The sequence below is a fragment of the Heteronotia binoei genome, chromosome 9 (assembly GCF_032191835.1).
Source record: "Heteronotia binoei isolate CCM8104 ecotype False Entrance Well chromosome 9, APGP_CSIRO_Hbin_v1, whole genome shotgun sequence".
Lineage (NCBI taxonomy): Eukaryota > Metazoa > Chordata > Lepidosauria > Squamata > Gekkonidae > Heteronotia > Heteronotia binoei.
The window spans coordinates 22,572,004-22,596,132 of NC_083231.1; the positions used below are offsets into that span (position 1 = coordinate 22,572,004).

Consider the following 24,129-nt stretch of genomic DNA (forward strand, 5'->3'; position numbering starts at 1 on the left):
TAATACTAGAAGAACACCAGTAAGTTTATGCCTTACACCAGATTAGAGCATCAGTTTGACTAGTGGAGCAGAAACCTCCGAGACTGGCAAAGGCATTCCAGTAGGCTGCTGCTGTTTTTTTTTTAACAATTGCAAGCCATACTAGCAGCAATCACTTAACAAGAGATATTAGAACGTAGCATGTGTAAGTAAATCACTTGCTATACCCACAATCTATGGCCCTTTCGCAGGGGAAGTATCTCTCCCGCAACACAAGTGTAACACTTATGCTGTGGTTCAGTTTACAAAGAGGATCTAAAACTATCATTCCCTCATGCCCGTTAATTGCTACTTTCTATACACTGATTGCCCCATTAGAGATAAGTCATTTGTTCTTGCATAGGTATGTTAAATTCTCTTTAAAAGAAATTAAGGGGGTCTTAAATGGACTCTTGGACTCTGAAATGACTGACCCCCTTCCCTTTCTACAGCAGTGCACTGCAAGCAGATCACAAGACCAATACTAAATGTTTCCTCCCTTGAATTCTAGTTCATTTGCAAACACAGAAGTAGCTGCTTTTAAAAACGTGGAATTTTCATTAGCTATCCTTTTTTGTGTGAGCTAAACACTGCTAGGGCAACAATCTATCCTTGTACTTTGTCAAGTGAGAAGACAAATGTATAGTTGGCTTTCTTTTATTACAGTTCTCTGCATTTCAAAGCGTACAGCAGAATATTCAGGTATCTTTGACCAACACTGATAAAGCTGAAATACTTGATTGAAGAGAGGTCTTCTAGAAGTAGAAAGGTTTTCAGTCTTCCCAAGCATCTCCATACTTATTAACTTTAACTACAAAAGAAAATAAAAGAGAGACTAAGAAACCTGAGATCTGGTTTGTTGAACAAACTATACCAGTAAGTGTTTAATACAGGGCAAAACTTTTAAGCAGGAAGTTCATGACTCCTCCCTTGCTGGCTCAGACTGTCGTAACAACACATGCATATCACGGAAAGCCTCTAAAAGGCATCAAAAGCACTGCACATCAAGTACAATTATGGCTTACTTGACCTTTAGGATATCTTAATAGCATTCCGATTATAAAAACCAACTAGGTTGACACTTTGGGGCTACAACCAGAAAAGCTGGTTCATATGGGTCACACAGGATACTGCTACACAAGTTCATGTGGGTGGAAATCTGAACAGTCGAACGAAGTTTGCACAACAGACTGCTATAAGACAACATGCAGGACGTTTTACTAGTCAAGTTACTGGTGGGTTTCCTTCCTCTGCAGCAAACAATCTCCTTTATCGTAAGGTCACCTTATTTGGCATTTGTACATTGTTTCATAGAATTTCTTCGCTATGTGTAAATACAATGCCTGGAAAGTGCCCCAAAAGGCAGAATAAATTATTATTCAAGCTTGCAAACAGTATTTTCTGCTAACAGTCTATTTCATTCTTAGGTTTCCTTCTGCAGTTTTTCTAATCAGAAACACACAGTCTCAAGGTTGGTGCCAAGTGCAGTTTCCTTCCATGTAGAATGGTAAACAAACGAACACAATGGTACATCCTTTGGCATTATGCTCTGCATTCATAAGATAGTTTGGGAGGGGGGGCGCAGAGAATTGGTGCAGCTTTCTGAAGGAACGGGCAATTTGCAAACATCTGATTAAGAATTGTGAACTATGAGAGCTTCTTAAAAGACAACAAAACTGAAACTAGTTTGCTCGATCTCTGCATTAGAAAAAAGCATTCCAGAAGGGTTAATCTACTACTACCAAAACAACAGAGAGCCTTATAGTATCTTAAAGATCAATTATTGGTGCAGATGCTTTTATGAGCCACAGCCCACATCAGCAGATGACTGATATCAAAACATTAGGAAGTCTCTTTAGGTTGATGCTCAACCAGTGGTCCTCATAGCTAAAATCTCACAATTTCCTCAGGTGCCATGCCTCACAACCCAAAATCGTATCCACCAAAACACCACTTTCCCATTCCATGAGATTGTTTTGCTTTTTCTCCTTATCATTCCAAAGAAAAATGCCTCCTTTTGTCATATCCTCCTGGCAGATACTGCTACCAGATCCCTAATTACTTGTAGGAAGAAGCTAAAAAAATACCCACACCCCCTCAGCTTTTTAGTCGTATGTTCCAAATCTTGTATCATTTTACTCTGTTATGATTTCTCCCACTGGCTCACTTGGTACATTCTGAAATGGGGTCCTGCATTTCGGTCCCCCTTTCCCTGCAACAGCACCATAACTCTTGCTTTGATTCAGCTTCTGGTTTCTTATATGGCCAAGGACCTGCCTACCTTAGGGACCGCCTCTCCCCATATGTTCCCCAGAGAGCACTGAGATCTAGTTCTCAAAACCTTTTAAAAATCCCTGAGCCAAGAGAGGCTAGATTGAAAACAACGAGGGAGCAAGCCTTTTCAGCAATGGCCCCCCAATGGTGGAATCAACTTCCAGAGGTGGTGCGAGCCCTGTGGGACTTGAATCAGTTCCGCAGGGCTTGCAAAACCATCCTCTTTCAGCTTGCTTTCAAGATAGAACCCGGCTAAATTGACTTTTAGCCATCTAGCCATCTTATACATGACTGTGAACTGTAGCACCTTAACTATTAACTTATAACAGCTGTTTTATCTATTTTAACCTAATCTATAACGGTAATTTAATTGTATTTTGTTTTGTCTTTTGTCTCGATTGTATTTTATTGAAATCATGGTTGTCCCATGTCTTTGAGCCGCCCTGAGCCTGCCTTCGGCGGGGGAGGGCGGGATACAAAAATAAATTTACCTTACCTTACCTTCTTCGAAGGTATTAATAAACAAAGAGCCACCCCTTAATTCCGATTTGTGTATTTGATCTTTCTGAACTTTTATTGTGCTTTGGCTGAACACAACTTAATTTTTTCTTAACCTCAGATTTTTAATTTATCAAAGCAGTCCCTTTTCTAGAGTATCTGTAATTTTTTTTTGTTCTGTAAATTTTGAAAAATCCAGTTAATGCACTTTTTTCCACCTATTCCATACTTAATTAGCTGGAGGTAATGTGTCACTTTCTGAATCTCAGCTGAACCTGTGAACCTGTCTGCACTGAGAAAAGTATCACATTTGAAGCAATAGCTATGATTTTACATTTTAAAGGCTATTTTACACATGCTAACAATAGTTATTATTATATGGCAGTATGTGTAGAATAGGCAGGAGATCCTAAGATTGTCTGGAAGCTAGAAGCTCTGGCTCTTTAAGCCTTATGCAGTACTAAATGGAGAACTAGACCTGTTTTTAAGGCAAGAGACGTTTCAGAGGTGGTATGCCATTGCTTGCCTCTGCGTCATGACTCTGGTATTCCTTGGAGATCGCCATTCCAAATACTAGGCAAGGGCACCCCTGCTTAGCTTCTAAAATCTGACCAGATTGGGCTAACCTGGGCTATCAAGGTCAGGGCAACAAAATAATGTGAAGCAGGTTTTTGTGCGATATCAGTTACTACCATCCTCTAATTTGGCCATTCATTTTCTGAAAGAGATTTACTTATGAGAAGCATCCCATTAAATCGTAGTACAATACAATACGTACATTAAACCTTACTACAATACATACTATCCCATTTTCCACCACTGAATGTCTGAAGAATAGAAAACCTAAGTGTACTCTCTTTCAGTTTGGTGTGAGAGCCAGTTTGGTGTAGTGGTTAAGTGCATGGACTCTTATCTGGGAGAAACTGGTTTGATTCCCCACTCCTCCACTTGCACCTGCTGGAATGGCCTTGGGTTAGCCATAGCTCTGGCAGAGGTTGTCCTTGAAAGGGCAGCTGCTGTGAGAGCCCTCTCAGCCCCACCCACCTCACAGGGTGTCTGTTGTGGGGGGAGAAGATATAGGAGATTGTAAGCTGCTCTGAGTCTCTGATTCAGAGAGAAGGACGGGGTATAAATCTGCAGTTCTTCTCCTCCTTCTCCATTAACAAAAGAAAGCTAATGAGAAATGTACACTGCAGAGTTGTAACAGGCCCCTCGCCCCACCAAAATACAATCCAGAAGGGGAAAGGAATAATGTTTGTTTTACTCCTTAAGAGTACCACGGCAAAGCTAAACATGAGCATCTGTGTCCCCATCACAGCTGCCGCAGAAGTCATTACCAAATACTTCAGCTGGTAAACAATTTACCTTCTTTCTTTGAAACTCTTTCCTGTGAAGACTTTGGTGGAAGTTCTGACTTCTGTGTTATTCCTGCTTCATATAGCTCTCTGTTTCTGCTCCTCAATTCATCATACGTGATTCCTTTTCTCTTTGGACTGGCTTCAAGTAATGGACCAGGTTCTTAAGAGACAAAGGAAAAAGGGACAGTCAGTGGCTCAGTGGTAGAGCATCTACTTGGTAAGCAGAAGGTCCCGGTATCTCCAACTAAAAAGGGTCCAGGCAAATAGGCATGAAAAACCTCAGCTTGAGACCCTGGAGAGCCGCTACCAGTCTGAGTAGACAATACTGACTTTGATGGACCGAGGGTCTGGTTCATTATAAGGCAGCTTCATATGTTCAAAAGAACATCAAATGATAAAATTACTGTTCCATCAACCTATCAGTTTTCAACAGCAGTACAAGCCACAACAGTTGAGAGAAATTTGCCTACAGAGATTGAATTGTTTTGCTTTGGTCTCTCAGAAGCCACATCACCCTAGCAGGGGGTGATACAGAGGACAAACTTTCAAGAGGGATAATAAGCACATTTCTGCACTCTGAATGGATACAGCAATCAAGTAGGATATGATCTATAGTCTCTATTTTCCCACTGCCACACCAGCATGACCTTACGTAGCATCCGTAGGTTACTGCTGAGGGTATTACATTTAGACATCTGTTGTATTTTAGAACAGTTGGATTTTTTCCCCATAATCTGGCATCTTTCAAGGAGGTGGAATTCCAACTGCAGCTGAGGAGCAAGTATAACTGGACCTCAGAGTGGTGCTTAAATAACTGAGCTGCTCAATGTGTTCTTTCACTGTACTGAAGAGTTCTTTGATGGCCCAGTAATAGGTCATATTTGGTGAGATCTTGATATATGGTACATTCACACTATCCCAGCTGAGAGCCAGTTTGGTGTAGTGGTTAAGTGCGCAGAGTCTTATCTGGAAGAACTGGATTTGATTCCCCACTCTTCCACTTACAGCTGCTGGAGTGGCCTTGGGTTAGGCATAGCTGCCACAGAAGTTGTCCTTGAAAGGGTAGCTGCTGTGAGAGACCTCTCAGCCCCACCCACCACTGTTGTGGGGGAGGAAGATAAAGGAGATTGTAAACCGCTCTGAGATTTGGAGTGGAGGGCGGGATATAAATCCAATATCAGCAGCAGCAGTATAACATATAATTCCATCCCAACACTATCTTTTTTAAAGCTGAAGAGTCCACAACTGTAAGCTCACAGAATACTAAATCACTATAAGCATTCTAGCTTTCCCCTAAAAGACACTGTTCAAGACCAACTCTACCTTGAGGGACACTGTCCGTTATTCCAGTAGGGGTAGATTCATTCATGGAAGAACTGAAGGGGACTGGTTCATAGTTAGATTTAGAATATTCCATTCCACGATTGTCCCCAGAGTACATGGAAGAAGGGGGTGGTCCTGCTGCTGGAGGAGTTTCAAAAGGGGATGAGGAAGGCACATTTGAGAAGTCTCGTTTTTGAGAGTAATATCTGAAACAAAGGATCACAACTGCAGTTTTGTTAAGGAAAAAAGTGAACTTCTATCGGCATTGCACTTCCTTCCATCCCACCCAGAACAGCAATAAACTGAAGCTTGTGGGAGCTGGAATAACTTCATTAACCAATTATGGGAGGGTAAGAAAAAGTGTAGGGGAAGAGAACAGAAAAGGGGAGGGATGAGTATCCTGTATCTTAGAAATAGGGCATATGCAAATAAGTCATTCTCATGGTTCTATTACATATAAATTTTAATAAAGCACAGAAATATAGGAACAACATTTGCTAAGTAGTCTCTGTGATGACCTGATAAGACCCCAAAGGTCACCAGGTTGTCAGTCAGGAACCCTGGAAATAAAAACTGAAGTCTTAAATGGAAAAACACGTTTAAACTATTGCAAATCAAGTGTATATGACATTCTGGCCCTCTACTAGTCACTCTCCCTATTAAAACAAAAAGGGCAGATTTTCCCATTCCTCCACCCCAGCTAGTATTTTGTAGTCTTGGCTGACAGATGATGTCCTGTTTGACCTAGCAGCTTCCTGTTGATGCTAGTAAAGACGGCCTCTTCTCATCTCTTCAAAAAGACCCAGCCACAGATCATCCTAGGTTATCTGTGTTCTTTCCCCTGCCTTCTCCTTAATGGTGAATCATTCCAACCTTCAGCCTCTTACAGTGAAATCCTAAGAGCACTTTCTTGGGAGTATGCCCCATTGCTTTTTTTTTTTAAGTAGGAATGCACAGGAATGCATTTCTGGCTGGCTTGGTGTCAAGGGGTGTGGCCTAAAATGCAAATTAGTTCCTGCGGGGGGTTTTCTACAAAAACCTCTATGTGCAACAATGGTGACATCGGGGTGTGTGGCCTAATATGCAAATGAGTTCCTGCTGGGCTTTTTTTTACAAAAACAGCCCTGGGTCTTAGTAAAATTCAGAGTAGACCTGTTTAGGACTACTCTCTTTATCACACAGTTTTTGGAAGGCCTCAGCTGATGGCTTTCTTCACTTCATCCTGTAAATATTCTGCCTTTCAACTACCTTCCAGATACTTCTTGGTTGCACCTCTCTTCTGTCTCACAGCTGTCCCGTATGTACCCTCTCAGGGAGTTTCCACCCAATCAACAAGTAACACTTGTTCAAGCCTAGTTCTGATTGGTTTTGGAAGTCCAGGTTTCAGAAGTCCCTTAAAGCAGGGGTGGGAAACCTTTTTTCTGCCAAGGGCCATATGGATATTTATAACATCATTCGCGGGCCATAAAAAATTATCAACTTAAAAAAACAGCACTCAGCCAAGGAAGAACGATTCAGGCCGGCAAAATTAATACAAATAATTGTTTTTCTATTTGAAGTCATGTGGAGAGAGCCTAATCTGGCGCACACACACACATGGCCCGCTGCCCTAGGCAAATGCATAGGTCCAGGGTTTTTTTTGTTGAAAAAGCCCAGCAGGAACTCAGTTAGGGTGGCCAGAACGTCCCGCCCTCCCGGGAAAGTCCCGCCTCCGCCTCCTGAATCCCGCGTCCCGATTGGCCAAGCTCGGGACCATTCAGAGTCCCGGATTGGCCAGTGCCCCTGTCCGTCATTTTTTCTCCATTATTTTTTTAATGATGAAGCCAATTACAAGGCAGCCTGCCTCCCCCAGCCAATCACAGGGGCACCTGAAAGGCGAGGGGGGCATGCCAGGCACCAGGGCTCTCACCAGATTGGGCCCTGCTGCCTGCCCTGGAGGCTCCGCCTCCAGGCTTCCCGCCCGACTGCAGTTAACCAGAGAAGGAAGAGCGGAGAGAGAAGAAGGTACGATGGGGAGGGGAGGGAAAACTGGGGTGTTTGGGGGAGGAGGGAAGCCCCAGGACCATGTGCTTTTGCACCTCCTGTAGCAGCAACTCGTGAGTAGACAGGCCAATCCCCCCTTCAGAGGCAACTAGCCAGGAAGGGAGAGGAGGGAAGCTCCAGGACCATGTGCTTTTGCACCTCCTGTAGCAGCAACTCGTGAGTAGACAGGCCAATCCCCCCTTCAGAGGCAACTAGCCAGGAAGGGAGAGGAGGGAAGCTCCAGGACCATGTGCTTTTGCACCTCCTGTAGCAGCAACTCGTGAGTAGACAGGCCAATCCCCCCTTCAGAGGCAACTAGCCAGGAACGGAGAGGAGGGAAGCTCCAGGACCATGTGCTTTTGCACCTCCTGTAGCAGCAACTCGTGAGTAGACAGGCCAATCCCCCCTTCAGAGGCAACTAGCCAGGAAGGGAGAGGAGGGAAGCTCCAGGACCATGTGCTTTTGCACCTCCTGTAGCAGCAACTCGTGAGTAGACAGGCCAATCCCCCCTTCAGAGGCAACTAGCCAGGAAGGGAGAGGAGGGAAGCTCCAGGACCATGTGCTTTTGCACCTCCTGTAGCAGCAACTCGTGAGTAGACAGGCCAATCCCCCCTTCAGAGGCAACTAGCCAGGAACGGAGAGGAGGGAAGCTCCAGGACCATGTGCTTTTGCACCTCCTGTAGCAGCAACTCGTGAGTAGACAGGCCAATCCCCCCTTCAGAGGCAACTAGCCAGGAAGGGAGAGGAGGGAAGCTCCAGGACCATGTGCTTTTGCACCTCCTGTAGCAGCAACTCGTGAGTAGACAGGCCAATCCCCCCTTCAGAGGCAACTAGCCAGGAACGGAGAGGAGGGAAGCTCCAGGACCATGTGCTTTTGCACCTCCTGTAGCAGCAACTCATGAGTAGACAGGCCAATCCCCCCTTCAGAGGCAACTAGCCAGGAACGGAGAGGAGGGAAGCTCCAGGACCATGTGCTTTTGCACCTCCTGTAGCAGCAACTCGTGAGTAGGGAGGCCAATCCCCCCTTCAGAGGCAACTAGCCAGGAACGGAGAGGAGGGAAGCTCCAGGACCATGTGCTTTTGCACCTCCTGTAGCAGCAACTCGTGAGTAGACAGGCCAATCCCCCCTTCAGAGGCAACCAGCCAGGAACGGAGAGGAGGGAAGCTCCAGGACCATGTGCTTTTGCACCTCCTGTAGCAGCAACTCGTGAGTAGAGAGGCTAATCCCCCCTTCAGAGGCAACTAGCCAGGAACGGAGAGGAGGGAAGCTCCAGGACCATGTGCTTTTGCACCTCCTGTAGCAGCAACTCGTGAGTAGAGAGGCTAATCCCCCCTTCAGAGGCAACTAGCCAGGAACGGAGAGGAGGGAAGCTCCAGGACCATGTGCTTTTGCACCTCCTGTAGCAGCAACTCGTGAGTAGGGAGGCTAATCCCCCCTTCAGAGGCAACTAGCCAGGAACGGAGAGGAGGGAAGCTCCAGGACCATGTGCTTTTGCACCTCCTGTAGCAGCAACTCGTGAGTAGACAGGCCAATCCCCCCTTCAGAGGCAACTAGCCAGGAACTGAGAGGAGGGAAGCCCCAGGACCATGTGCTTTTGCACCTCCTGTAGCAGCAACTCGTGAGTAGAGAGGCTAATCCCCCCTTCAGAGGCAACTAGCCAGGAACAGAGAGGAGGGAAGCCCCAGGACCATGTGCTTTTGCACCTCCTGTAGCAGCAACTCGTGAGTAGGGAGGCCAATCCCCTCTTCAGAGCCGACTAGCCAGAAAGGGTGGGGGCGGAGAGAGGGAAACATCTTCATTTCCTATGAAAGGAAGACATTTTAAAAAGGTGTGCTGTCCCTTTAAATGTGATGGCCAGAACTCTCTTGGAGTTCAATTATGCTTGTCACACCCTTGTTCCTGGCTCCGCCCCAATGTCTCCTGACTTCACCCCCAAAGTCTCCTGGCTCCACCCCCAAAGTCCCCAGATATTTCTTGAATTGGACTTGGCAACCCTATCCTTAGGCCAGCTTGCTTTTTAAAATTGGGGTTTCCTCTCCCACTTTGCCGTGTAAAATTGTCTATCACAGGGTGCTTAGGCTGCTTGGTGTAAAGATTGCTTGTTTGCTCTCTGGATGTTGTTGTGGTGGTGTATTTTTTTTTTTAAAGAGAAATAATATCTGTCTCCGACAAGAGGCTTGTTGTGGAAAAGACCAACCCCCTGTTGTCTTTTCCCCCCCTCCTTCTCTCTCTTCTTTCTCTCTTTCTTTCTTTTGTAGGGATCCCTGGAGGTCCCTTCCAACTCTGTGATTCTTTGATGCTAAGCAGGTGCTCTGCCACTGAGCCACAGACCCTTCCAGTCTGCTGTAGACTGACCTTTTGTCTAGCGAGATGGGTATTGTCTGCTCAAGCTAGCATTGGCTCTCCAGGGTTTCAAGTGGAGGTCTTCACATGACATGATCCTTTTAACTAGAGATGCCAGGGTTGAACCTGGGACCTTCTGCATGCCAAGCCAAAGCTGCTTTCTAGCTGCTTATACTGCTTTCTAGCTGTCTTATACTGACCTTTGGTCTATCAAGATGGGTATTATTCAGAGGTGGAATTCTAGTCGGAGCTCCTTTGCATATTAGGCCTCACCCCCTGATGTAGCCAATCCTCCAAGAGCTTACAAAAAAGAGGGTCTAGTTCCATAGAACTTACAGCAAAACCCAAAAAAGAGTTATAGTGTTTTAAAGGCAATCTTTTTGTGTGTGTGTGTGTGTGTGTGAAATCCTTTTCTGTTTGCCATTGGAAGTTGTGGAAAGTACTTCTGAGCATCTTTTAATAGAGGCATGTGAGAGTCCTCAGATCTGGGGTGGCAGGGTGGCATCAGGAAATACTTCTTAGTTTTAGGAAAGGAGAATCTAGGTTGTTTTTGTAATAGTTATTTGAGGGTGGAAGATAAAGTGAGTAAAAGTTTTACACTGCCCACAAATAACGTTCCTGAAATGACCAATAATATTAGTACTGGGATCAATGACTAGGAGTTGTTGCATTCATAGGATATAATAGAATGCGGGCAGAATGAATTACTACAGAAACTCTGAATGTGCCAGTATTCTCTTAATGGATTGCAAAGCATATCTCTCTGCTGGGAGGGAGGGCTGCTTTTGCTCTTTCCTCAGGATCGGAGGAGCGCCTGTGGGGGGAGCGCGGCAGGGAGGAAAGCCGGACGAGAGTCGAGATTGGCCAGCCGCTGGCCGTGAAAGCAGCCTGAGGGGATAGGGTTGCCAATCCCCAGGTTGGGGGCAAGGGATCCCCCAGTTTGGAGGCCCTCTCCCCACTTCAGGGTCATCAGAAAGCAGAGGGGAAGAGGGAAATGTCTGCTGGGCTCTCCATGATTCCCTATGGAGACTGATTCCCATAGGGTGTAATGGAGAATTGATATAGGGTATAATGGAGAATTGTCGGGTGTCTGGGGCTCTGGGGGGCTGTTTTTTGAGATAGAGGCACCACATTTTCAGCATACCATCTGGTGTCTCTCCTCAAAACACCCTTCAAGTTTCAAAAAGATTGGACCAGGGGGTCTTATTCTATGAGCCTCCAATGAAGGTGCTCCTAGCCGTTATTACCAATGGAAAGGAAAGGTCCCCTGTGCAAGCACCAGTCGTTTTTGACCCTGGGGTGACGCTGCTTTCACGTTTTCACGGCAGACCTTTTTAGGTGGTGGTTTGTCATTGCCTTCCCCGGTCATCTACACTTTCCCCCCCAGCAAGCTGGGTACTCATTTTACTTCCTGTTTCCGGCAGTGGCATTTGGGGGAAATGATGTCACAGGAAGTGATGTCGCTTCCGGCAGGTGGCACAGGGAAAACGATGTCACGGGAAGTGATGTCACTTCCTGTTTCCGGCGGGCGCGCGCTTCGCGCGTGCACACACACATTCATCCCCCCCCTCAAGGTGTCCCTGGCTGGCCTGCAGATATTATGGCCACCCTAAACTCAGTAGCCTATTAGACCACATCCCCTAATATTAGCATGTTAGGTCACACACTGGGGAGGCTGCTGCACAGTGTGGCTGGGCCCCACCATCCTTGCTGGCCAGTCAGGCCCCAGGGAGGCTGCCACATGGCTCGGTTCAGTCCAGCAATCCCCGAGGGCCACACCAAGTGACCTCAAGGGTCGCATATGGCCCTCGGGACAGAGGTTCCCCACCCCTGCCTTAAAGCATCCCTCCTAACTGGAAACTTATTCTGAGCTTGAAAGCACTTCTTAGTGACCTTGTAACCTCTCATTAGCAACAGTCACATGCTTTAACAAATGAGAATACATTATCACACTTTGAAGGTGTCCTGCTGAAATTATTACAGTATTTGTTTTCTCTGTTATAGAACTTCTTTCTCCACAGCTTCTTCCACATCTTTTTTTTTTGTTAAACAGATTTTTTCTCTTTGTGGATACTTTCTTACACTGGCACAAACTATTACGAATTTTAGCCCTAGTTCAATTTTACATAGGATTTTTAAAAAAACACACACACTTCAAACTCCAGCCTCCAGGGCTTTTTTGTAACAGTAACTCCTTTGCATATTAGGCCATACCCCCTGATGTAGCCAATCCTCCCAGAACTTACAGTAGGCCCTGTACTAAGAGCCCTCTAAGCTCTGGGAAGATTAGTTACATCAGGGAGGTGTGGCCTAATATGCAAAGGAGTTCCTGCTACAAAAAAAGCCCTGCTAGCCCCAAATCATAGTTAAAACTGACTGTTTTACATGGAAACTCATAAAATTTTAGGCTGATGCCACAGCTCAGATACAGAGCACAATTTGTTTCTATAATCATACAAAGAATAAAAAGTAAAGAATGCCACTCAAAAGAACTGAGTTCCTAGAGAACCTTATATGAGCAAAAATTTTAAAATATCTTACTCAGGTGAAACTTTGCGTTGTCTCAAAACTTCTCCCAGTGGTGAATTCTCTAGTTTCTTAAACTTCTCTTGGCATGCCTTCATATAGGAAAGCTTGCCACCGATGTAGCCGCATAAGCCAGCAACTTGTTTACAAAGGAAGACAAAACACTGATCTAAGCCATTTCAAAGAATGCAATATTTAAAATATATATAGTATAGTATCTGTAAATGAAATTACATTATACACACATATACAGCAAAAAAAGTTTAACTTTATATATTTATTTTATTCAATTTTTAGCCCACTCTTCCCATAGAACAGGCTCAGAGCTTTGAGCTCTAAACTGGTCTTTCTAGAGTTTGTTAACTGAAGAAAAGTATTAGGCATTGTCATGGAAACAAGACAGGGCTCATGAAATAGTCCAGAAAGCAAATCAGCACCAAGTACATCAGGCAGAAAGTCAGAGCAAAAAGAAAAGAGAATTGCCTGCTTTATAAAGCACAGTGTGAACTGGCCGATGGAGTGATAACGACTTCCTAAAGGTCTCACTATTACAAGATTAATAGTGCCATCCTAAATTAAGAGTTTTCCCCTTCAAAGTCCATTGAGCTTAGGCTAAAGTAACTCTACATAGAATTGTACTGTAGATTTCTTATGGAGGAGGAAAATCTGACCCAAATCCAACCCAATTTGGGCCTGTAAGGATCAGTACTTTCTGTTTTGAACATACCTAGAAATCTAACAGATATGTTTTGAACCTTGTTAGTCTTCTATGAATGTATTGTAAGATTGGGTTCCAGTGATAAATAAGCCTCCAAACTGAAGAAAGATGAATTAAACGTCTTGATATCTAGAACAGATATCTTTGGAAGGGCTTCCTTTAGTTATATGAATTAAATACTGGAATATTGATACTCCTTTGTGATTGGAAATACTGTTTTTTAAACTTTCTTCTGTTAATAACTTTTTGCTACATGCTCTTGTTTATTTGAAGTTCTATGTGCAAGCTTGGTCAGAACACCACTGACCTCTACATTACACTGTCCGGTTGTTTAAAATGTATGGTGTCTCTTAGCGGTTTTTTATTTACGTGGCTATGATGGTGGCAACCCAACATCTCAACAGCAATCCATTAAGTAAAATGGAAATGTGTCCTAGGACTCAAACTTACATACAAGTTTTGGAAGAGCGCCAAATCTTGAATGTGTGGTAAGAACTCCTGAAAACAAGAAGAGCAACAATTGTATAAAAATATGCACTAAAAATTAACCAGAGCAACATTCACCTTTTAATGTACTTGCTGACCCTCTAGGTTCAGCGAACAAAGATCTTTGGCTTTACAGCTGCACCTAGTAAGGAGAATGATGAACAGCTGGAATGCAGCAAACCTCAGTAATGTATTTTAAAGCATATCCCCACCTTCATTGGCTTCCTAAGGCAAGGAAGCTAAATAATGCCATGCCTTGATCTAGATAGACAGTTTGGCCACCCCTGATCTATGCATACAGTGTACTTTAATCATTTCAACATAAGGAGCAGATCCACACCTGCAAAGTCATACACACAGCAATCTACTATCTTCCCTGAAAAGAATGGAGAAACTGCTCTAGGGCAGAGACAGGGAAGACTAGAGCAGGGGTGGCGAAACTGTGGCTCAGGAGTCACATGTGGCTCTTTCACATATATTGTGTGGCTCTCGAAGACCCCATCAGCCAGCTTGGAGAAGGCATTTCTCTCTTTAAATCACTTCTCCAAGCCAGCTGGCAGCTTAGAGAATGCATTTAAAGTTCAAGCTGCTTTTTTTCCACCTCTCCCTCCCACAATATTCCTTCCTTCCTTCCTTGCAGTTCTCAAACATTTGACGTTCACGTCTTGTGACTCTCAAACATCTGGCATTTATTCTATGTGGCTTTTGTGTTTAGCAAGTTTGGCCACCCCTAGACTAGAGCTTCCAGTAGCACTCAAGCACATCAGCTATTATGACTGCAACAACACTGCACGAACCTTGCAATAACATTGCATGCTAGTTTGGTGTAGTGGTTAAGTGTGCGGACTCTTATCTGGGAGAACCGGGTTTGATTCCCCACTCCTCCACTTGCACCTGTTGGAATGGCCTTGGGTCAGCCATAGTTATCACAGAGGTTGTCCTTGAAAGGGCAGCTGCTGTGAGAGCCCTCTCCAGCCCCACCCACCTCACAGGGTGCTTGTTGTGGGGGGAGGAAGGTAAAGGAGATTGTGAGCCGCTCTGAGACTCTTCGGAGTGGAGGGCGGGATATAAATCCGTCTTCTTCTTCCTTCTTCTTCTTCTTCTTCTTCTTCTTCTTCTTCTTCTTCTTCTTCTTCTTCTTCTTCTTCTTCTTCTTCTTCTTCTTCTTCTTCTTCTTCTTCTTCTTCTTCTTCTTCTTCTTCTTCTTCTTCTTCTTCTTCTTCTTCTTCTTCTTCTTCTTCTTCTTCTTCCCAGGATAGCTCTTTTTATGACCCCAAATATTATGTAGACTGATTTACAAGTTTGTTGACGAAACACCAGAGTTTGCATTGCTCCATCTCTTATTCAATAATTTCTCCTCCTCTCCATGTTTTGTCCCCATAACTTGGTTTCTAAATACTACTATAGACATTAGCTGTTGTAGATTTTCCAGGCTGAGGAAAATCAGAAAGGTAGGGTAGATATAAATTACCTGCCTACCATCTTCTTCTCCTCACTTTGACACAAAGAGAACTCTAGCCTTCTGTGTTATACCTCTGAGGATGCCAGTCACAGGTGCTGGTGAAACATCAGGTTCTACAATGCCAAGACCACGGCCATACAGCCCGGGAAATCTACAACTGCTAATGAATTCTGGCCATGATAGCCTTTGACAGCATACTACTATAGACACATCATGAATAAATTCATTCCAAGGCATTTGGAGCTTACCTTTCTTGATCAGCACCTGAGTGACCAGCACGCTTATAGCAGACAACGGTACGGCTGTGAAGCAAGGAAAGAAAACTATTTGTTTCTATGATTGATGTCTACCAGAGCCATCCCCTCACTTTCAAAAGAAAAGGAACGGGAACTTCAGTAGAAAAGTATATATGTATATAGTCAAATATACTCAGTTCTCATAAACTGGATTTTTAAACAGGAACAAACGCATAGCCTGCAGCTCCTTTAGGCAAGGTTTGTGTCCCCGCCCCCCCACACCCAGTAAAGAATTCCGGCTTCCATTTTAAATATTTCAGTCAAGCCCATAAAAATGTACACACAAGAATAAAGCATTCCATTCCTTTCAAACAAGGCTCACAGTTAGATCTGTTTTAATTTCTGAAAACTCACTTTATCTTTGACATTGGCACAGATTTCCTAAGAAAAGCTCAATGGACACAAGCTTTACATTTTCACTACCTTGCCTGAAGGAACCGGCAGCCAATCTAGTACCACTGCACCAGCACATTTGCACGGGCCAGTATGGCTGCCGGTGCGGCAGACACCTTCATCAGAGAAAGCATGGTGGAACCAAACAAAGCACTTATACATCTGTCTTAGAGATCCCAGTGCTCTAGGACTGTCCGTGAGCAGTATATTTGACTTAGACAATAGGGATCAGAGTTCAAATCCTGATCAGCCATGAAAGACCTTTCCTGATCTTCAGATAGTCACTATTGCTTTAAGTCTAACAGAAATCACCAGGCTGTTGCAAGCATAAAACAAAGTAATGCCTTTTGTGGTATGTCTTGAGCTTTTCTTGAGAAAGGATGAGAGAGACACATGAAGAAGATGAAGATATTGGATTTATCTCCTGCCCTCTACTCTGAATTTCAGCGCAGCTTACAATCTCCTTTACCTTCCTCCCCGACAACAGACACCCCGTGAGGTGGGTGGGGCTGAGAGGGCTCTCACAACAGCTGCCCTGTCAAGGACAACCTCTGCCAGAGCTATGGCTAACCCAAGGCCATTCCAGGAGTTGCAAGTAGAGGAGTGGGGAATCAAACCCAGTTGTCCCAGATAAGAGTCCGGGCACTTAACCACTACACCAAACTGGCTCTCAATGATGACTAACATGCTCTGCAACATCGGGATGCTTTGTGATGCCACAACAGCAGATGTTGGGATAAGCATCACAGGTCACAGACATGGAGTTGCACTCCAGAGACCCCAGTTAACAACACAAGCAAATCCAGGGCACGTCTGGAAGATCATGTGAGGCAGCTGTTTGGGATAACCAAGTCTGTTGCCCTGCATGGGCAAAGACACACTCTACTGGCTTCTGTAGTGCCTGTTACTACTTGATGAAGTTTTGGAATGTGTGGCTCAATCCACACAAGAGTATTTTAAAAATACTATTTTGATTTATTTATTTGGCTTAGTTAATAACCCCATCCTGGCTAACACCAGGTTCTGGGCGATATACATCAATAATATAGGAATACATAACTTTAAAACCAATAAAAACAATTTAGGCTAAAACATCTTACAAACCCCCGATGGCACCCTATTAATTTCCTTCTGTTCCAGACTGCCAGGCGTTGTATCAAGTGAAGGGAGGTCAGAGGAGCAGGGGAATGAGGTGCCAGTTTGGCAACCAGGTCTGTCTTTACTCAAAAGCCTGCTGGAACATCTAGTGCATCACATACCTGTAGAATTATGTGAATTTTCTTTCACACGTTGCTGCTAACTCAGCCAGCTGCTTGCATCTCCTGGTGTGAATTGTGCTACTTCTTTTAAGCATTGACCACTCAACTGGTTGGCAAAATGCAATCAAGGCAAAGCAAGAAAGTCAGAAAATAAAATTTAAAAAACCACAATGGCACCTTTCACTTACATCTGTACCAGAAGCTCTCCTGATTGCATTCTCTGAAGACTCTCCTTTCATCTTCCGTTGGTACGTAATTCATATTGACTCCACTCTTTTTTTAGAACAAAGAAGATTACTGTACAATGCATGCTAGAAATACTGCGAAATATTCAACAGGAACGTTTGCCAGGATTTTATATGTACATGAAAGTGAGATGTTATTTCAGGAAAACTAACACCATATTAATTGACAAATACCTTATAGGACAATAACACACTTACTACTAATTCTTGCATTTTCTCAGCCTTTTTGGCTCCCTTAGTCCCCCCCCCACCACTGTATTTATACACAGATTAATTCATGCCATTCACAAAATAAGAATAACTCACAAATGCTTATGCCACAAGAATCTTGCTAGGTTTGGATTCACTGACCTCATTGTTTTGTTTTTTGGTTTTTTTACTTCGGTAATCAATAACGAACCCCGGCCATGGCGCAGATTGGTAAGCTACAATACTGCAGTCCAAGCTCTGCTCACAACCTGAGTTCAATCTCAGCGAAAGCTGGGTTCAGGTAGCCAGCTCAAGGATGACTCAGCCTTTCATCCTTCTGAGGTTGGTAAAATGAGTACTTAGCTTGTTGGGGGTAAAGTGTAAATGACTGGGGAAACCAATGGCAAGCCACCCCTGTAAAAACATTGTGAAAGCGATGTCACCCCAGAGTCGGAAACGACTGGTACTTTTTAAACCTTTATACTAGTTATATTATTGTGCTACAAGATCATACAAGCGCCAACAGTGCGCAAGTCCAGACTATATTAACAAAACATATTTATTTATTCACCTCTCCAGGAACCTGCCTATGGCCCCTACAAAAGCTATATAACTGGCTCAAACCAGAACTTTGGATTGTTTTAACAGCAATGTATTGTGCTTTAGGCCAAACCACTTTTGAAAGGTGGGAGGTCTCAAAAGCAGTTTATGAGTTGAAGCCGTCCAAAGTCTTGCTTGAGTAAAGCACTTTACTACCTGCCAGGTACAAAACTACACCTGTTTCCCCCACCTGGCCATCATTCAAAATATGTCACCTTGCCAAGATTTTTACAAAAGCTTGTATCACAGGTATTCTCTTATGAACACCCACTCCTCAACTAGATGGAGAGAATGATCAGCACCTCAAAGTGTGAGCCTAAAGATGTGAAGGCCTGAGAAAAAAAAACAGAAAAATTTGGGGGGAAAATGATTTTTTTCCCTGAAGCCTTTTTTTTTTGTTTTTCCTGAAAAAAATGGAAGAAAAGGAAAAAAAATGATTATGGAACATTTTATTTTAATATGATGAATTAAATATTTTAAGACAAGGTGTTCAAATATTTTCCAAATCACTTCTAAAAAATATGTATGATATCAGATTATTTTAATTTCTATGCATTGAGAACAAGGAAGTCCTAGGTCATGCCCATTCATTGAAACTTAGTCCTACACTCCCTTCTATACATGTCCCCCCCTCTTCAGTTCTTTTTATAAGAATGAGTTTTTGATTTTTATTTAATACTGTGGAGAGGAAATATGAATAATGGTTACTTCTGGATTTTTAAAAATTGTTTTGTGGAGGTTTTTTGTTTGTTCCACATAAACTAGTAAACAGTTCAGGAGATTGTTGCTCCATTTGTTACAATTACAAATAAATATTATTTTAAAAGTAAATTCTGTTTGTAATAATTGTTTGGATACACTATATTTTTAATATGCTAGTTGTGATAATTTCATGCCAAGTAAAATTGTCCATAGTCATATTTTATGTTCCTAAAGTAACAGAATGACTTTCAATCTGGAAAAGAAAAAAGAAGTGCTAATGTAGCGTTTATTTTCAATTTTTCCAAAAATTTCCAGATTTTTCCAGGAAAAAACTGGGTTTTTTCCCGAGCTTCAAAATTTCTGGAAATTTTACATCTCTATGTGAGCCTGACAGGAACATGCTCTTTAGAACCTGAAATATATTTTGAAAGATACTATTTGAAGCTACATTCATCAATCAATCAATAATTTATTACAGTCATAGACCAGCAGAATAAAACATACATTGTCGTTATAAGACTATATATACAATCTTCTGTTAAAATACGTATAGATAGCAAATATATCTAAGTGCTCCTATAGTGGCAAACCACAGTATCTCCCTTCTAATAAAATGGTTGGAAGAACTTAGGCCAGAGCTGGAAGCGATCCTGCATTTGGGAATCAATAAATTAGCTAGATGGCCTGACAACACCCGTTTCTTTTTTCTGAAGTGATGATATTTTACAGTAAAACTTAAATGGTGTTGAAGTTCGATGTCCCAAATCCTTTGCTTAATTTCAGATTTAGTTCTGGAATAAAAAGGTAACGGTAGTCCTGTGCAAGCATCAGTCATTTCCGACTCTGGGGTGACATTGCTTTCACAATGTTTTCACGGCAGACTTTTTGCGGGGTGGTTTGCCATTGCCTTCCCCAGTCATCTACACTTTTCCCCCAGCAAGCTGGGAACTCATTTTACCAACCTTGGAAGGATGGAAGGCTGAGTCAACCTGGAGCCGGCTACCTGAAAACCCAGCTTCCACCGGGGATCGAACTCAGGTCGTGAGCAGAGTTTAGGACTGCAGTACTGCAGCTTTACCACTCTGCGCCATGGGGCTCTTCCTAGCTTTGGAATAGCTCATGGCTCTTAAGCTGCTAGGAGACTATCCAATGGACCACAACTTCCCAGAACAGGACCCTTCCCATTCTAACTGAAAGTGTTAAAGGTACAAGACGCAAAGGACAAATAAGCTTCAGCAATTAACTGATCCTGTATACCCATGCAAGTGTGCCCAGAGAAATGAAATCTGCTTCTAAACGCAAAACTGCATTAGGAACTCTGCAGGGGGCCACAAGTATGGCTCTTAAGAATTTTGTCTCAGTGATTTCAAAGGGTCTAAAGTTGCCATATGTACATAACTATATAACAGGGGTGGCCAAACTGTGGCTTGGGAGCCACATGAAGCTCTTTCACACATGTTGTGTGGCTCTGGAAGCCCCCACCACCCTCTCAGCTGGAATGGAGAAGGCACTTCTCCAAGCCAATCCAGCTGTCAGCTTGGAGAATTCATGTAAAGTTGCTCTCTTTCCACCTCCCCCTCTATTTTTCCTTCCTTCCTTCCTACTCTTGAACATCCAACATTCATGTCTTGCAGCTCTCAGACTTCTGAAGTTTATTCTATGTGGCTACTATGTTAAGCAAGTTTGGCCACTACTGCAATATAGCAACTGGATACTAACTTTGGCTACAAAGACACAGATTGCTTAAGGGACATATATATGCCTCCTCTGGGGTATAATTTTTATTTCAAAGAAGAGACACTTCTATAGGCTTGCTGAGTGTTAGCCACACAATACTGGTACAAACTTTGAGATGATAACGCCATATCAATTACGCAAGCTAGAAGTCCTTGTGCAAATACCAATTTTTTGCTGCTGGGTGATTGAAAAGACAGGTTCTAGGAGCATGCAGTTGACAAAGAAAAAAAATACCACGTCAAATTTTAATAAGTTTTGTCACATTGGAATTTACCTTCCATGTGGGTTTTTGCAAAAGCACTATGGGGAAGATAATAGTTTTTCTGTCAGGAACTGTCTGGATGATCTTAGAGAAACTTGCATAAATGGCCAGTTCAGTCTATAGCAGTCACCTCTATATGTCATAGCTGTCTCCAAAGGAATCTTTCTAACAGCTCTACTGTTATTGCAATCATTTCCTGATATGATTGTAGAGGAATACAATCAACACAAACAAGAACCATCAAGAACCAGGGTTAACTCTGAGAACTAGATACATGAAAGTTCCAACCTGAAGAAGACTTTTGTTTGTCCTAACAAAGGTCTGCTTATTTTATTTTTGGGTTTGTGGCTTTTTCCTCAAATGACCAGCACAGCTACCTACAACTTTTATCTTGGGAACCAGTTTGGTGTAGTGGTTAAGTGTGCGGACTCTTATCTGGGAGAACCGGGTTTGATTCCCCACTCCTCCACTTGCACCTGCTGGAATGGCCTTGGGTCAGCCATAGCTCTGGCAGAGGTTGTCCTTGAAAGGACAGCTTCTGGGAGAGCTCTCTCAGCCCCACCCTCCTCACAGGGTGTCTGGTGTGGGGGAGGAAGGTAAAGGAGATTGTGAGCCGCTCTGAGACTCTTCGGAGTGGAGGGCGGGATATAAATCCATTATCTGCATCTTCTTCTTCTTATCTGCTTTGAAGAATACTAAATTTGACTATCCAAGAAGGGGATCACAGAATCGAATGAATCTAACCTTTTATCACCTGACAGTGGGATAGTCAGGAATTTTCCTTCCAACCAACAAGTGACACTACCCAATCTGGCTTTTTATTGACTCTGGCCCTAGTGTAAGTGTTACAATAGGAACAAACCACACATGATATTGGGAATCAATGACCACATTCACTCACAGCAATAGCTGAGCCACAAAAAGAAGCTACCATCAGGATGGGGTATGGGTTATAGTTTTGGACTGGATCTCCAGATTTGCAAAGGACCACTGTATTTGTTTATACATTGCCTGACAAGACATTTATGTGATCTGCTAAATACCACAGCACATCTTAAGTGCTTTTTGGCTTTTACAGTCGGAAAGGGAGAGCCATTGTTGCCTCTTTGTCCCTGTAGCCTTCTTTTGTGCAAATGGAGATTTTGTTGACTGAACACACCTCAACTAATTAACAGTGCCAACCTAAACAAAGTTAAATGGGTTTCACAAAGGGTGTAACTCTGTTTAGTATTGCATTTTTCTTTGTAACATTTCCTCTCTTCCAGTTTAAGGCTTTAGACATACAGCATAATTTTCGCTCACTCAGGGTTGTTGTTTTTTTGCTTAGTATCCATCCAACCTGATGTTAAGCAAAAACTCAAAAAATTTGTTTGCTATTTTATCATGTTTAATTTAATATAAAACAGGTATGCTACTCTAATTCTTTAGATGTAGAGTAAGTCTGATGTGACACCCTTCAGTTCAGTTTATTATTACAGTCATTGTCCAGAACGTGTAAGTCATTTAGAACAACCTTAAAAGTACCTTATAAAAAGTCCCACAAGGAGTCTATATATTAAGATTTGATGGCTTGAGGGTTATAACAGTAAAAAATAATATAAAAAATTATTATTTAACAGTTTAAACCTTTTAAAAAGTCACTTTAAAATTTGTTAAAAGGTTTACAGTTTGGCTATTTGTCTCGCTTTTTACGTTCTTTATAAACCTGGGAACAGAACCTAGCCACCTGTCTTGTTGTTTGGTGGTTCCTATCTGACAGAAGATAATCAAATTTGAGTTTATTTGATCTAGCAGGGAACCCTTCCAACAGCGGGCTGATAATTTCCTTTCAACTCACCATATGAAAAGAACAATTAAAGAATATATGCTCCAGAGAATCGATGTGACACTCTTTAAGATGCCTCTCTCTCTTTTTTAATTCTAGCACGCTAACAGTGCAAACCTATGTAAAGTTGCTCCTGTCTAAACCAATTTATGTCAATTAGCTTAGGTTGGGATGACTCTGTAGAGAAAGGTACTACAATAAAGCAACCCTATACGATCAATACAATTATGTGAGCCAAACCCGTGCAACACATTCCTACTGCAATACACGATTAGATCCCATTCAATTTGTGAGAAATGTACCTAACTATAAAGCAACACAACTTTTAATTTTTTAAAAATCCATGCCTCGGCAGTTTGCAATTTCTTTGGCTACCAACACGCCCCCCTCCCCTTTAAAACAGTGATTCTTGACGCCGCTGGAGGCGGAAAGTCCCAAAATCATGAGTACTCAATGGAAATTTAAGCGGGGAGGGGGGGAGGATATCATAATGCAGGCATACCTGGCCTGGGCTGCCATGGCCGGGCCGATGGGACTCTCCCTCTACCTGCCCGTGAGGCTCCATAGAGCAGAAGAGCGGAGACCGGGGCGGGAGGGAAAGAGCTCAACAGCAAAGAGGTCATAAGAATCAGTCCCGGAAGTCCCGCTTCTCCGACCGGAAGTGCACGAAGGGCGAATGTTTCTACCACCTACAGCCCACCCCGGAAACAGATCTGGGAAAGGAGGCGGGAAGGAGTGTGGTTTTAACAAAGATGCCCAGATATGCTCGTGCTCGCTCCTGCACCAGGGCTGCACATAGCACAGCCATCTCCTCCGGTTTGTAGTTGCAGGACTCAATCCGAAGAGAGAGCAGTCAGCATAACAACCTGGGTTGCCGGTTGCAAACCCTTATTTTGGCCCAGGCTTATAACAAATAGAGTGGAATAAGATAGGAGTCAAGTGGCATCTTTAAGACCAACTTAGTTTTATTCAGAACGTACGGTAAGCTTTCGTGTGCTCTAAGTCATTCAGACGAGGAATCCGGTACAGTGAATAGAGCCACACATAGCTGGTAGGCAGTGGCTCAGAATGCAAAATGGTACAAATTTAAGATCCAATGACAGAATAGTAAAATTAACACATTTTATGTCGTTGGATCTTAAATTTGTACCATTTTGCATTCTAAACCACTGCCTACCAGATAATTTCACTATTCTGTCATTGGATCTTAATTGTTTACCATTTTGCACTCTGAGCCACTGCCTACCAGCTATGTGTGGCTCTGCTCACATTACATTCTGAATAAAACTTTGTTGGTCTTAAAGGTGCACTTGACTCCTGCTTCGTTCCAAAGACAGAAGGTAGGGCATGTCCTCTCTTAAGGCCAACTAAAACAATACGGCAAAATTACAGACCATGCCCAGGAACGTCTCCCGCCTTCCCTTTTGCTATTTCACTTCTAGCCTCGAGGAGAGGGATGGTGAAGTAGAAAAGGAAATGTTAGAATCGGACCTAATAAACATATTGCGTTGCGCCCAGCCCCCGCCCATCGTTGCGTGTGATTTTTATCTGTAAAGGAATCAGAAAGATCGAGAGGACAGTTAGTCGTTTTC

General features: G+C 43.2%; 1 protein-coding gene across 1 annotated transcript; it reads right to left on the reverse strand.

Annotated features, from left to right (window-relative positions):
- Positions 1 to 659: 659 nt before the first annotated feature.
- OCIAD1 (OCIA domain containing 1) lies at positions 660 to 23,254 on the reverse strand. Its single transcript, XM_060246291.1, has 8 exons — positions 23,040 to 23,254; positions 17,166 to 17,250; positions 15,278 to 15,331; positions 13,532 to 13,579; positions 12,379 to 12,502; positions 5,472 to 5,677; positions 4,156 to 4,308; positions 660 to 829 (listed from the first exon to the last, which is right to left on the reverse strand). The coding sequence occupies exons 1-8, from the start codon at positions 23,100 to 23,102 to the stop codon at positions 792 to 794; spliced, it is 771 nt and encodes a 256-aa protein (XP_060102274.1). The 5' UTR covers positions 23,103 to 23,254; the 3' UTR covers positions 660 to 791.
- Between the last annotated feature and the right edge of the window lie 875 nt (positions 23,255 to 24,129).

Bases quoted from the DNA above. Each gene is read 5' to 3' on its own strand.
- OCIAD1 (XM_060246291.1), bottom strand. From the start codon at position 23,102: ATGGAGCCTCACGGGCAGGTAGAGGGAGAGTCCCATCGGCCCGGCCAT. The intron at 5,678-12,378 runs GTAAGATATTTT...CCTTTGTTTCAG, and splicing joins CAACGCAAAGTTTCACCTGA to ATATTACTCTCAAAAACGAG. The intron at 830-4,155 runs GTAAATTGTTTA...TTTCTTTTGTAG, and splicing joins AAGAGTTTCAAAGAAAGAAG to TTAAAGTTAATAAGTATGGA.